The following is a 15,195-nucleotide window of genomic DNA, read 5'->3' on the forward strand; positions in this document are numbered from 1 at the left end:
CCCATTTGCTGTTTTCTCTCTCACAGGAAAAAAAATCATGAAGTATGTTCAATACACATAATCCAGTTTAGTGGGAAATGTATTTTATTAATGGAGAACTAATGTTGGCTCAGTTTCCTTGGCCAGGATGCTGTGCCAGTTTTTGGGCAACAATGATCCTGGTAACTAGTCATTGGACAAATGGATGGTAGAAGATTACAGGGTTTTCAGTGAAGGAGGGGTATGATTCCTAACCCTGGGTAATTTATCATTCAGATGCATACTCACACATGGGGTGGGGGACTGAATCCTACTAAATTACGTATTAAAATCGAACCGAAGGGAGGAACGTCTAAGGCCCGTGTGCCTCTAACTTTATGATGCTTTAGGATAAGTTAATTGACATATTGCCTTCAATCTATGGGATTACTGATCCCATAACACTCATCTGCAGTCAGTAGGCATTAAAATTCATGGATATCCACTGCTTCTGGAAATCGTAAAGATTAATTCTCTGTGCAAAGAAATCCTCTTCTTTTAGACACATTTACAATAATTTGAACTTCTACTGCAAAGCCATGGTTCTGGCAGACACCTGTGATTTCTTCATGTGGCGAAGTGTTTTTAACTCAGTCCACTGCTGCTCCAAGGCTCATGGCCTCTACATACCAGGCTGGGAGAATGTGGTATGTTGGGTCAGTGTGAACTGAGAAAGTGACATCAGAGCCTGGCTCCCAGGAGAAAAGGTAAACGACTCTGAAGAGGAAACATAAATACAGAGTGACTTAACATGGTTTCCCAATCAGTTTATAGTCATTTCTTAGGATGTTAGTGAGAGGAAGAGATAAAAATATTGAATGCAAGGTCCTTACCCAGGGTCATCCCTTGTTACCACATTTTTGACAAAAGACAGGAACGCATCACAGAAATTCATACAGACGGCTGGGTCCCAGCTATGCTGATCTGTCTGGATACAAAATAAAGCATAAATACAATAGCTACCATCTTAAAGTGAGATGTGAGTCTTCATTTCGGCTCCATACTACTCTGCGTATTACCCGAATTAGATGTGGGATGTCTGACGTTCGATAGTCCTGCAGAGATACAACCTTTCCTTCTGGGTTGCGGAAACCAGCAACAATGAGTGGGATTCCAAGAAGAAATGACTGGCACCACCATTTTAGAAGTTTATACCTGATTAGGAAAAGATGAGCAAGATTTTTTCCCCTCCCCATTTTATACATAAATTCACATTTTTATTGTACAAAAGGAAGGTGAAGATGAAATGGTAACTATGCAACGACATAGTGAAACATACTGCTGTGTTCTATGGAACTTTGTTATGCACAGTATGGCAGGAGGGTGTCCAACTCACACCGGAAGTGTTAGTTATTCAATAAAGTGTGAAGTGTTGGAAATTAAAATATAATTTATACATTTGTAAGCCAAAATAGTAAAACAAATCTAGCGTTTTCTCCCCAATTCAGCAATTATGAAAAAAATAAAAACATGTTGCTGAAAATGGATTGTAACAAAACCCAACAATTTCTCAATACTATGTATGTTATATATGATATTGTGGCAGGCAGCAGTTTGATCACAAACGGTTACTCCATACTCTGTACCTGTTGAAACTACGCTGTTGGTGTGGGTTCCGGATCTGGGCGCTGCTTTTCAGCTCCACGTAGCAGGATGGTGGGTTAGAATTGGTGGCTAATGGGTCACAGCAGTCCACCTCTCCTGATATCAGAAATGAGTGCGTGGACAGGCGTGCAAACAGGACACTGCAGAAGGCCTCGTTAGTATTAACTACTGCAGAGGGAGAGGGCTGACCATCAGGTGAATCTGAGAAGTGAGAGCGCATCATTTAGAAACCACAAACAGAAAATACTACTTGATAAAAGAACCTGGAAATATTTAAATAAATGAAATATGGCGAAAAACAAGGATTTGGGTGGATGGGAATAAAATTACATTTATACTGTATAAAAGTCTCAGAAGTGGCTGGTTGAATATCATGGGAATATAATGTAGGTGCAGTATTACAGGCTAGTAAACATCTACAGACATAGCTTCCCTTTTAAGGGTTGTCTTCTAATTAATGTGCAAGAGCAAGCCCTTGTATCCATGTAATGAGGATATGACATCCAAGTTAATAGAGATTAGAGACAACGACAGGATGTATAAACACGGAGGATGAGCAGTAAATACAGGTAACAACAAACCAGCACACAGGTGGCTTTCAAACTTGTATCCAGAGTACATCAGCTTTTCCTGTATAGTAGTCCGCTCTTCCCTCTTCTTCCGGGCAACCTCTGTTTCTCGCTCACTTATATACAGAGTTCCCTTGAACAGGGAAACTGCTAGGAGCCACCCCTCTTGGCTCTCATATGGTGTACAAAGAACTTTGGTGAGATGACCCCTCCAGGTAACAAAGTCGCGGTCTAACTTCCTGCAGAAAGATTAAGATATTGCATTAGAGAAGAGATACACAAGTTCTGTTCTCTCCCATCTCTACAGTTGCAGAACTACCCATTACAACGTTCCAGTGTTTTCCAATTCATTAGTCATCCCTGAAGTTGCCATGGTCATTAAGCTCATCCTGATTTAGCTATGGTTCCTCCACCTAGCCCATCTGCTACTTTCCTCTTCATCCTAACTATATCTTAAGCCTTTCTTTAATTATCCTCAATGGCTCCTGGCTTTCACAGTTTGGCAAGAAAGGCTAAATATTTTCTCAAGTAAAAATAAAAAAAGTTACTCCTCTCTTGGAAACAAAAGCATATTTCTGCCATTATGCTTTCAGACAGGACCAGTATAGTGGACAAGTGTGAACTGAAACAGCCATTTGTATAGACCAATGAGTCTAATCTTGACACCATAAATGGTTTCTGGACTACATTTCCCATGATGCTCAACTAGCTGTTAGAGGCTAAAAGCTAGCTGATCATCAAGGGAAATGTAGTCCAGAAACAATTTATGGTGTCGAGGTTAGCCAACACTGGTATAGACTTATTGATTCAGTGGATAAAGCACCAGTAAATATTATAGCACGGCACACCTGGTTAGAATGAGTACCATGTTCAATGAAGGCCTTGGTTTAATATTTTGGATCAACTTTTAAAATGAATTAAAGGGACACTATAGTCACCTGAACAACTTTAGCTTAATGAAGCAGTTTTGGTGTATAGAACATGCCCCTGCAGCCTCACTGCTCAATCCTCTGCCATTTAGGAGTTAAATCCCTTTGTTTATGAACCCTAGTCACACCTCCCTGCATGTGACTTGCACAGCCTTCCATAAACACTTCCTGTAAAGAGAGCCCTATTTAGGCTTGCTTTATTGCAAGTTCTGTTTAAGTAAGATTTTCTTATCCCCTGCTATGTTAATAGCTTGCTAGACCCTGCAAGAGCCTCCTGTATGTGATTAAAGTTCAATTTAGAGATTGAGATACAATTATTTAAGGTAATTTACATCTGTTTGAAAGTGAAACCAGTTTTTTTTCATGCAGGCTCTGTCAATCATAGCCAGGGGAGGTGTGGCTAGGGCTGCATAAACAGAAACAAAGTGATTTAACTCCTAAATGACAGTGAATTGAGCAGTGAAATTGCAGGGGAATGATCTATACACTAAAACTGCTTTATTTAGCTAAAGTAATTTAGGTGACTATAGTGTTCCTTTAATATGCTGAATGATAACTTGATATTTAATATGTTTTTTTTATTATTGTATAGATGATATGAAAATATGAAATACTTTTAAAAAAAATTCCAAAAATATTAAATAGTCTGAATACGGTAATTTCAGTACTGCCGTATGTGTTTAGGGTTATGGTGTTAAATCTCTGAGAACACCTTATAGATCTGTGCATCTCATCTATGGATTAAACCAAATTCTGATCTGCAAATAAATTTAAATCCATTTTCTCAGTTGAAGATTGTGTCTGATAATTCAATGGCAGCACAAATGCTTAAGTGACCATAGTTCTCTAGACTAAACTAGTCTTGCTTACAGTAAAGGGTTTTTATTTATAAAACCATGATTTAACAATGACCATCTTTACTCGAGTATAGGTTGTGCATGTTGATGTCAGATTTTATTTGCATTGTCCAGTGGATATTCTCCTGATATTTAAGTAGGAGATAGTATGTAAATAGAATTGATGTCATTTATTTGCCTTTCTGCTACCATTCCCCAAATAAAATGAGAACCCCCCTGCCCTTATTTAACCCTTTTGACACCTGCTCCCGCTTCCTCCCAGAAGTCCTTTGTTTTCTTTAACCCAGGTCAGAATGTGGAGCAAGCCTTCCTTTTCATTTTCATCCCTTCGCACATAGCGATTTTCATATCCATCCATAAGATCCCATCCAGGTGAGGCCCCTTTTTGTACACTAGATGGGGGACGGTAGTATCGCAATTTTCTTGAATCTCCATGGTAGCAACGGTGACTATCCAGTGAGAAACGACCCACCTCAGAAGGCAGTCTAAAAAAGGGAAAAGCTCCCTGGTAGGACATAGGGTGGGTGTTCAGAGATGTGGTGGACAGATAAGGACGCTTGGATGGTTGGGCCATCAAGGGAGTCGTACAGTGTTCTCTCTTGGGTGGCCTGACTGATTAAATAGAAAGAAGAGCATTAAGAAATGTGTATCTAAAGGTATATAAACAGTGAGTTATAAGCATTTCATATAAAGCTGTAGATGGATGAGTACGCTCTAAGCATATATCTAATGGATGATTTAAAGCTTTTCAAATAATTCAGACTCAAGTCAAAAGCCCTCTACGTGGTTCTTTGTTAACACTGATACATCCTATGTAAATATACTTAAAGGACAATTCTTTTTTACTATAATATTCCTTTCATCAAATGATTCAGACAGTGTTTAAAAACAAACAGTCTGTAAGGAGAATCTTTTTTTTGTTATACTTTATTTAATAATATACATTGCCTTTCAAAACCTGACGATTATTATTATACTAAATATAGTTTTGAGTTGACAGTTGTCCTTTAAATATTGAATTACAAAGAGCATTCACATAATAATATAATGATCAGAACATGCACCTCTAGTCCTGTATATAGAAACAGAGCCTGTGTGACAAATAGAGAGAAGATGTCATTATCATCATCTCCTTTACTGGTTGCATGATGAGCAGAATGATATTAGATACACTCTATACAGATCCCAGCTACAGACAGCTCTGCTTCTATAGGAGTCTATTTGACCTACTCCAGGGAGGCTGTAAGGCCTGCTAGGTGTATTATATATATATATATATATATATATATATATATATATATATATATATATATATATATATATATATATATTAATCTGAGTGGTTTTATTATAACTTTATTGTAACCTGTATACATTGTGAATACGGGTGGTGGTGGTGGTGGTGGGTGTGTGTGTGTATATATATATATATATATATATCAGTAACCTGTATACATTGTGAATACAGCTGGGGGGGGGGGTGTATATATATATGTATCAGTAACCTGTATACACTGTAAATACTGCTGGGGGGTGTATGTATCGGTAACCTGTATACACTGTGAATACTGCTGGGGGGTGTATGTATCAGTAACCTGTATACACTGGGGTGGGGGGGGGGGGGTGTATATATATATATATATATATATATATATATATATATATATCAGTAACCTGTATACACTGTAAATACTGCTGGGGGTGTATGTATCAGTAACCTGTATACACTGTGAATACTGCTGGGGGTGTGTGTGTGTGTATATATATTTATATGTTTGTATCAGTAAGCTGTATACACTGTGAATACTGCTGGGGGTGTGTGTATATATATATATATATATATATCAGTAACCTGTATACATTGCTGGGGGGTGTATATTTATATATAATGTATGTATCAGTAAGCTGTATACACTGTGAATACTGCTGGGGGGTGTATATATATAATGTATGTATCAGTAAGCTGTATACACTGTAAATACTGCTGGGGGGTGTATATATAATGTATGTATCAGTAAGCTGTATACACTGTGAATACGGCTGGGGGGGTGTATATATAATGTTTGTATCAGTAACCTGTATACATTGCTGGGGGTGTGTGTGTATATATATATATATATATATATATATATATATATATATGTTTGTATCAGTAACCTGTATACACTGTGAATACTGCTGGGGGGTGTATATATAATGTATGTATCAGTAAGCTGTATACACTGTAAATACTGCTGGGGGGTGTATGTATCAGTAACCTGTATACACTGTGAATACTGCTGGGGGGTGTATGTATCAGTAACCTGTATACACTGTGAATACTGCTGGGGGTGTGTGTGTATATATATATTTATATGTTTGTATCAGTAAGCTGTATACACTGTGAATACTGCTGGGGGTGTGTGTGTATATATCAGTAACCTGTATACATTGCTGGGGGGTGTATATATAATGTATGTATCAGTAACCTGTATACACTGTGAATACTGCTGGGGGGTGTATGTATCAGTAACCTGTATACACTGTGAATACTGCTGGGGGTGTGTGTGTATATATATATTTATATGTTTGTATCAGTAAGCTGTATACACTGTGAATACTGCTGGGGGTGTGTGTATATATATATATCAGTAACCTGTATACATTGCTGGGGGGTGTATATATAATGTATGTATCAGTAAGCTGTATACACTGTGAATACTGCTGGGGGTGTGTGTATATATCAGTAACCTGTATACATTGCTGGGGGGTGTATATATAATGTATGTATCAGTAAGCTGTATACACTGTGAATACTGCTGGGGGGTGTATATATAATGTATGTATCAGTAACCTGTATACACTGTGAATACTGCTGGGGGTGTGTATATATATATATATATATCAGTAACCTGTATACATTGCTGGGGGGTGTATATATAATGTATGTATCAGTAAGCTGTATACACTGTGAATACTGCTGGGGGGTGTATATATAATGTATGTATCAGTAAGCTGTATACACTGTGAATACTGCTGGGGGTGTGTATATATATATATATATCAGTAACCTGTATACATTGCTGGGGGGGTGTATATATATATATATATATATATATATATATGTATCAGTAACCTGTATACATTGCTGGGGGGGTGTATATATATGTATCAGTAACCTGTATACACTGTGAATACTGCTGGATACTATAAATGTAAAATCCTTCCTTACCCAGGCTCTCTGTCTTTGTTTTTACATTTGGTTCCATGGCTACTTTTATTTTCTTTTGGCATTTCCAATTTCTGCGCCCAGGGTCTGTGATGACGTATAATCTAGTGGCCGGAAGTGTTTCTTTGGGAGTTACCGGAAGTGCTCGTTAAACGGCTGCGGGGCTGCGGCAAACTATGACGTACAACTCACGAGCAGCCATGTTTGTACACCTGGGCGTTCACAGTGGTTCCGGAGTCAAGGGGTAACCACGCCCCTTAAAGAGACCGCTGTCAGCCATCTTGTTACACCCAGTGCTGCTGTGTGAGTAGGGTGCGTGAAGCTTGCGGATGTGGGTGTACTGTTGTATACAGTATAGCTGGTGTTGGAAAGGAAACTACCGGTAAGATCAATAACCTGGATTAAACGTAAATAGTAATGGCATTATGGTAAAGATAAATATATGGAACTGCTATATAATAAAATACAACCAAATAAAGCAGGAAATCATAAAGTAATAAGCAACAGCATAGTCTACTCTCTAGATCTGATCCATTGCTCATGTTATGTCTGTCTTACATGGAATAATAATGGTAATAATAATTCATGGTAACTCAGCTATTGTTTATTGTTTTTTTTATACCACAGCAAGTAAACATTTGTTGGTGGGATATGTAATCTTTTTAATTATTATTTTCTCTGAAGCCCTTTCCCCACCCCAAACCCTTTCCCCCTATCTCGATGAACCGCAAGCGGAAGTTAACATGTGAGACTTTCAACATTAAGAAGCAAAGAGGTGATGCAAAGGGATCCACATCAAGTTTAAATGGGTCTCCATCCCCTTATCCAGGTAATGTTTGGTGACATTCACAATTATACAGTATTTAAATAGAGAGGGCTGTTTGATATTACACGGCATAGAGTAAGAGTTCCATTTTTTTAATGCCTTACTGTAGAAAGTATAGCATACACTGGTATCTTGGTTGATAATGTGTTCAGTCCATGGACCTAAAGGACAAACTCATATCTTCATGAGATAGGAATAACATATGTCATATGCCCAGATAAATGTTTTTTCTTTTTTTTGCTGTAATTTTTTAAAAACTTTCTTTTAAATATAACTCTAACTCCTTAACTGTCCAGATTTCACAGAGGACCCTCAGGGAGCTGTCCCCTACTTATGTGCTCTCTTCCCTCGAAAACTATTCAATGATACTTTTCCCCCTCTGTTCCTGAGACACCAACTCTACAGCCTTATACAGGACCGCACTGCAGTCGACAGGCTCTTGGTGCGTATATAGTAATCTTCCTGGTTCTACAACTCATGTCCAATTTGTTTAAAGAAGTGAAAACTATAGAACACCAACAATTCTTTAGAAATTCTGTATTATTTGTAATTTATCAGATTGCGTTTCTCATTTTGTAAGACAAAAAGATCTAGGAATAGTGGAACTAGTTAACAGACCTGTAGAGTCATTTAGTGAGTTTGATAATTGCCAAGTTCAGTCAATGGGTTCTAGCACTGGGTGTGTTGACTTATGTGCTTTCACAGCAGCACCAGGCCTCCCCTCAATATGGGGCTATTTCAGTTGGGTTTCTATGGTAGTGTGGGTCTCCGTCGTTTCACAGTATGGCAGCACATAATGAAGTATGCATATTTAAACAGAATAAAATATTAGCAGTTTTCCTTTTCTTCCAAAGTTCTAGGTATCAAGGTATTCATGTCAATGTGGAAGGCACCACACCACAAGCTAAAATATACTTGTTTATCCTCAAATAATAAGAACAATTCAAAGGAATTAAAAAACTTAAAGGAACACTATAGTCACCTAAATTACTTTAGCTAAATAAAGCAGTTTTAGTGTATAGATCATTCCCCTGCAATTTCACTGCTCAATTCACTGTCATTTAGGAGTTAAATCACTTTGTTTCTGTTTATGCAGCCCTAGCCACACCTCCCCTGGCTATGATTGACAGAGCCTGCATGAAAAAAAACTGGTTTCACTTTCAAACAGATGTAATTTACCTTAAATAATTGTATCTCAATCTCTAAATTGAACTTTAATCACATACAGGAGGCTCTTGCAGGGTCAAGCAAGCTATTAACATAGCAGGGGATAAGAACATCTTAATTAAACAGAACTTGCAATAAAGAAAGCCTTAATAGGGCTCTCTTTACAGGAAGTGTTTATGGAAGGCTGTGCAAGTCACATGCAGGGAGGTGTGACTAGGGTTCACAAACAAAGGGATTTAACTCCTAAATGGCAGATGATTGAGCAGTGAGGCTGCAGGGGTATGTTCTATACACCAAAACTGCTTCATTAAGCTAAAGTTGTTCAGGTGACTATAGTGTCCCTTTAAAGTGAATTTTGTCTGAAGAATCAGTGTATGAAAAAATCCTCTGAGATACATTAATCCTGTACACTCAACTTTTCCTGTTCCTTCTGTCATGTCCACACATTTGGTATCTGTGGGTGTGGATACCATATTCACCAATAGATACCTTCGTCAAAGTTTACTTTTCTATTCTTATATGTCACATAATAGCTTTATGTCTGTATTAAGGGAACATTGCACATAAATAGTGTGTAAGAATGTAGGTAGCCACCATCGGAAGCAAGATGAATGCAAAATGTGACTGTCTGGAATTTTAAGAGCATTGCTCTTTTAGACAGGTAGGACTTAAAGTATCACTATAGAGTCAGGAACACAAACATGTATTCCTGACCCTATAGTGTTTAACCCACCATTTTACTTTACCGGAACGGTGCATTAGGCATAGTTTGTGGGTGTTGCCACCCATATCAACATATATTAAAGGGACACTATAGTCACCTGAACAACTTCAGCTTAATGAGGTTGTTCAGGTGAGAACTATATTTCCCTGCAGCCTTTCTCATGTAAACACTGTATTTTCCTAGAAAATACAATGTTTACATTGAAAGCTAGGAACACCTCCAGTTGCAGTCACTCAGAGTGAATCAGAGGGACTTCGGAGTTGATTGAGGCATAATATGTCTCCATCCACTTATATCTTCTGTCAGCAGAGCACAGGGCAGCACTGTGCACAGCATCCTGTGATTCAGTATCTCCTCCCTCTGCATGCAGACACTGAACTTTCCTCATAGAGATTCATTGATTTAATTCATCTCTATGAGGAGATGCTGATTGGCCAGGGCTGTGTTTGAATCATGCTGGCTCTGCCCCTGATCTGCCTCTTTGTCAGTCTCAGCCAATCATATGGGGAAGCACTATAATTGGATCAGGCTACCACATGTCAGCAGACTGCTTGTTTTTCTGAGTCTAACAGCATGTAGATTTACAGCTTCAGGCTTGAATACAGTAAGATTTTTACTATATTTATGGAGGCATGAGGGGCCCAGGGGGGCTAGATGGTGGTGTTAACACTATAGGGTCAGGAATACATGTTTGTGTATCCTATACCCAGACGCAGAAACGGTCTGCACAGCGCCATGTGAGTGTCAGTTACAGAACCCACTAAATTACTTCACAATTGGTTGCACTATTCTTTGGTGGGTTTTTATGTACAAATCCCCTTATCAAATGAGCAACTCAATCTGATAAAATAAAAATGCTGAAGAATTTCTAGAGAACACGGCTGCTTCACTTTTCAGCTTTATATTTTTTTTCCCTTTGTTGTGTAATTAGAAGATATGTGGGTATAGTAGCTGTCTGTTTCACTATCATACTGTGGTCCACTCTGTGTCCTCATTGATATCAGTGTAACAACGAATGACTCTGTTCTGTATTTTAATGGTTTTTTTTTAATACAGTGTTGGGCAGCTCACAGTACAAATATATAAATTGTTAAAGACTCTTTTTGAACAGTGTGTTGTCTCGGGCTAGGAGTTAGTTGATCCCCCAAATATTTCCACAGAGCCTCTGAGTGTTATTTTCTAACAAAACAATGAATAAAATCACAAATGGAGCCTCCTGGCTCATAGGAGCGATTGCTCCCCGTGTTCGTATGAACCAAACTACTGAATGGCGCTCTCCTAGCTGTTCGGCAACAAAAGGAAGCAGGCGTTCGTATGTTTCAGCGGTGGTTCGGGAAGTCGAGTGTCCGATTTTAGTTCCAGACACTCGACGACCAAGTCCTGCTGCCTCCTTTCGTGCAAACAAGATGGCCTCCCTTTTTTCTTCCAAGTGGCATTCGCATATACGAACGGCGGCCGCCCAGAGAGCGCTTAATACACAGTTCCTTTTGAAGGTTATGAGCCAGGAGGGTGGTCGGTGTTCGGTAGTTTAATCTACCGAACCAAAAAATCCCAAATAAACTAATACAGCAGAAAGTCACGAATAAAAGAAGAAAATGCAGAAAATAAGTCTATTTTCTTCACAAATGCCTAGGGACCTCCAGTGACTATCACTCACACGGGCACTAGAGGTGCTACCTGGATCAGTGACGTTTAGCAATAACGTTTGACATCTCCATGCTCTATGTGAAAATGCTGTACATTCCTCATAGAGATGCATTGATTTAATTTGCCTATGGGAAAGCATTGGATTGGTTGGGATCATTAATTTCATGATGATCTCAGCCAAGGAAGCGGATCGTGGGTGGAGCCAGCACCAGTGGACCCGAACAGCGTTTGAATAAAAGTGTATAAACTCACCTTTTACATTGGTGTTGGGGGGAGGGGAGGCGTTCTGTCAATGGTTATATCACAGCTATAGTGACAGGATTACATGTTTGTATTTCTGTCACTATAGTATTCCTTTAAGGCCAAAATAGCTGAACAGGAAAAATTCTCTAAGTCACCTTTGCTTCCATTTGAGCTATTTTGCTCTTAAATTTGAATTTAATTCTGAAATTCCTGACAATTATCACTTTAGTAAAAAAGCCGTTGTAGTCTTTTAGAACCTCTATGTAAAAGGGGGTGAGATTCTGACCCATAAATACATTTTCCATATATCCCTATGCTGTTGTTGTATAGCATAGTCGAACCACTTTTTAAATGGAAGATTTGGTAGCTTTTCCCATTTTTATTGGAATTCTTGTTTTGGTTTGTTTTTTAACCTGACATTCCTTCTTTTAGAGTTCTCTTCAGCAGAAGGGAGAACTGTGTCTGATCCAGGCAGGGTTTGATTCTGACACATTCCTGGTGGTGATGGACAAAGATTTGCGTAGGACTTCACTCGCCAGCTGTGACGGAGGGTCTCGGGCTCAAATTGTGAGCAAGTTCCTGGAATCCGGCTTATTCTCACCCTCTAAAATCAGCTATGGGAGGGAAGAAATGATGCAGAAAAACCGGTTCAGTGATGGAGAGATCACGTAAGATTAATAGGGGGACTAATCGCAAACTTCTAAACCAAACAATTTAAATTTTATTTGTTTATTGAAGTGGTGTTTTACATTAACATACTTTACAATATCTCTCTTTGTGAAATATATCCTGGATATTGAAAAAGACACTGCAAGATAAAATGTTCTATCCAACATTATAAAGTCTCATATTCAGCATTAATCTGCTATACGCTCGCATTCCTCCTGTGTTTTCAGGCAGCTGGTCCGTGCTGGTCTCCTGACAGTGAGAGACGCAGGAAGCTGGTGGCTGTCTGTTCCAGGTGCTGGAAAATTCACAAGACATTTTATAAAGGGTATGGAGAAACGTGCGCACATACTGCTTAACGATATGCATTGTATGCTGACTTCACCCTTTCCATCTCTCTTCTAGTAACATCATAAATCCCCCATTCTTCATTGCTCCTTTCTGTACACACAGGGCGGAAAGCTATTCTTTCCCAGATTAACAGATCTCGCTATAAAGAAGTTCTGCTTACGGATCTCTCAACTCGCAAGGCTCCACCCTCGCTTCGTCTTGGCATGGAGTATCACATTCATGATATCATAGGTGCCGGGCTTGTCGATTGGTGAGTGCAGACAATTTACAATATTTCTAGGTATATTCCTTGTTTGGAATTGTTCTTTCTGATATTTACCCAGGACATACTTGAAAACGAGAGAAATCTCAATGTATCTTTCCTGGTAAAAATATTTTATAAATAATAAATAATATTTCTTCATATCTCCGGGATGTAATTACCTGCTTTCTTCCTGTCTTTAAAGGAACACTAAGGTATAGAAGTTTTTCATTTATTTATTTATGTTTAAGTACAGATTTCAATAGAGCAGCCGGTCCTGTTACTTCCTGGTTTGGTTAGCTCAGTGTAGCTAAACTCAAGAGGCAGCAATTTAGGAGTGTTCCTTTAACTGTCCCCCTTTCTTTGATTTACAGTGTCCCTACAGCCTCTGGAATCCTTCTCCGTTTATCTGATACTTAGCAGAGTGTGTGCCTTCTGACAGCCCGGACATCTCTTCATTCCTGCTCCTGCCGATAGGACGTCTGGAGTGACATGAGAATATATCTGAGCCCTTATTGTTTCACTTGACTAGCACTTCAATATGAAATTAATTTGTGCCATTTTCTTTAATTATAATAAAGTAATATAATTGTCTAGTATATCCTTCCTTTGTATACCTCTTTACTAGTAATATATTTGTGTATGTTGTACGTGTTTCCTGTTTAGTATCTCTGGTTTAATATCAGCATTGTGATTGGGTGTCACTCCATGATGGTGAGCCGAAGGGGAATGAGATATTCCTACGAGAGGCACTTGGACAGACAGTAATAGGGAAGTAGTAACTCTGATATTCTACCCCTGGAGGCTGCCATGATATCCACTGGAATGGCACCTGGAAGGCATGTGTTGCCTTTTAGCAGATTTAGGGTAGGTGTTTCTAAAATTAGGCTCTAAAATAATCTTTTGGTTTCCCAGTTTTTCAACCAAGTTATTTCAGAGCATAGAGAGACAGCCCCACATGTACCTCGGCAGCAAAACCAGTAAAAACTGATAAGACCAGGAGTTGATAAAAAAACTATCAAGGCAGAAAAAAACAAATCAAAACAATGAAATATAAGAAGTAAACCAAGTATAGTGTGAATCACTACAAAGTAAAGTACACTTAATAAAGTCCTCTTACATACAGTCAGAAATGTGGGTATTGGGTTAAAACATGTATATTAAAGCAGACTGTGCTTAGTGCTACATAGAAATAAATTGTAGCAAATTTCCAAGCACTATTTACTGTCTATTATCGAACCTCAAAGAGAAACCCAATCTAGTGAGTACTTAGAATCTCAAAATGAAACGCGCTTTAAACCATCAAATAAGTGCTGAAAAAAGGAATACGCGTAGTGTTGTGTTTTAATTATCTGTGATTAGAAAAAATAAGAAAACATTTAGTGTTTTCTGTAAAATCACTTGGTTTAGTATCAGTAAGAGTAACTAAGTAAACGGAAAAAATGATTGTTCCTCAATAGAATTAAGCAATTCAGCAAAGAATTCTAGGCGTGCATCACTCATGTTAAAAGAAACATTACATGAAACAATCTTTCATGCAGTTCTTTAAGATAACATGAAACTAAGGAAATTTGATCTCCTAATTATAAAGATTTAGATAAGGTACATAATGTATTTCATTAAGAGAGAATTGATTATGTATCAGTGTATTATAAAATAATTTGATAAATGTCAAAGAGGATTATTCCCCAATAAATGAAAACGATCGTACAAAGACGTACATGATACCATAAAGTCGAACAAGGTACTAGACATATATAATATCAAACAATATTTCATGCTTTACATAAAGATACGATCGGTAAATATAAACAAGATAAATAAAATCTGGTCTCCTGATTAAAAAGATTAAAGAGGATTTGGATAGGGAACAAAATGTTCTTCATTGAGAGGCGATTGAAGATAGCTAATGTGTCCGTGTGTTATAAAGAATAATTAGATAAATATACAAAAGAGGATCATTCTCCAATAAAATAAATAAATTGAACAAAGACTTACATCATACCGTATAACCATATTCTATGCAATTTGTTAAAAATAAATAAATAAAAAATGAGATACAATTGGGATTAAAAAAAAATAACATTTGATCTCCTAATTGAAAAAAAAAACATGTTTTCAATCAGTAGATCAAATTAAATTTT

At 38.0% G+C, this 15,195-nt stretch overlaps 2 protein-coding genes across 2 annotated transcripts; one reads left to right on the plus strand and one right to left on the minus strand.

The window, feature by feature from the left end:
* Window positions 1-66: 66 nt before the first annotated feature.
* Window positions 67-7,303, minus strand: DXO (decapping exoribonuclease). The gene is made up of 7 exons (XM_063431450.1): window positions 7,190-7,303; window positions 4,221-4,590; window positions 2,205-2,431; window positions 1,605-1,824; window positions 1,038-1,173; window positions 852-946; window positions 67-735 (listed from the first exon to the last, which is right to left on the minus strand). The coding sequence occupies exons 1-7, from the start codon at window positions 7,224-7,226 to the stop codon at window positions 609-611; spliced, it is 1,212 nt and encodes a 403-aa protein (XP_063287520.1). The 5' UTR covers window positions 7,227-7,303; the 3' UTR covers window positions 67-608.
* Window positions 7,304-7,475: 172 nt separating this feature from the next.
* STK19 (serine/threonine kinase 19) lies at window positions 7,476-13,705 on the plus strand. The gene is made up of 7 exons (XM_063431453.1): window positions 7,476-7,568; window positions 7,871-8,015; window positions 8,309-8,454; window positions 12,226-12,461; window positions 12,690-12,787; window positions 12,913-13,060; window positions 13,426-13,705. Exons 2-7 carry the CDS (start codon window positions 7,907-7,909, stop codon window positions 13,469-13,471), a joined length of 783 nt encoding a protein of 260 aa, XP_063287523.1. The 5' UTR covers window positions 7,476-7,568; window positions 7,871-7,906; the 3' UTR covers window positions 13,472-13,705.
* Window positions 13,706-15,195: the final 1,490 nt, after the last annotated feature.

Source organism: Pelobates fuscus, chromosome 9 (genome assembly GCF_036172605.1).
Source record: "Pelobates fuscus isolate aPelFus1 chromosome 9, aPelFus1.pri, whole genome shotgun sequence".
Classification (NCBI taxonomy): Eukaryota; Metazoa; Chordata; class Amphibia; order Anura; family Pelobatidae; genus Pelobates; species Pelobates fuscus.

Excerpts from the sequence above, each read along its gene's own strand:
- DXO (XM_063431450.1), bottom strand. The coding sequence starts at position 7,226 with ATGGAACCAAATGTAAAAACAAAGACAGAGAGCCTGG. Across the intron at positions 4,591-7,189 it reads AACAAAGACAGAGAGCCTGG|TCAGGCCACCCAAGAGAGAA; the intron begins GTAAGGAAGGAT and ends CTATTTAATCAG. Across the intron at positions 736-851 it reads GTAACAAGGGATGACCCTGG|AGTCGTTTACCTTTTCTCCT; the intron begins GTAAGGACCTTG and ends TTTCCTCTTCAG.
- STK19 (XM_063431453.1), top strand. The coding sequence starts at position 7,907 with ATGAACCGCAAGCGGAAGTTAACATGTGAGACTTTCAACATTAAGAAG. Across the intron at positions 12,462-12,689 it reads TTCAGTGATGGAGAGATCAC|GCAGCTGGTCCGTGCTGGTC; the intron begins GTAAGATTAATA and ends CTGTGTTTTCAG. Across the intron at positions 12,788-12,912 it reads CACAAGACATTTTATAAAGG|GGCGGAAAGCTATTCTTTCC; the intron begins GTATGGAGAAAC and ends CTGTACACACAG.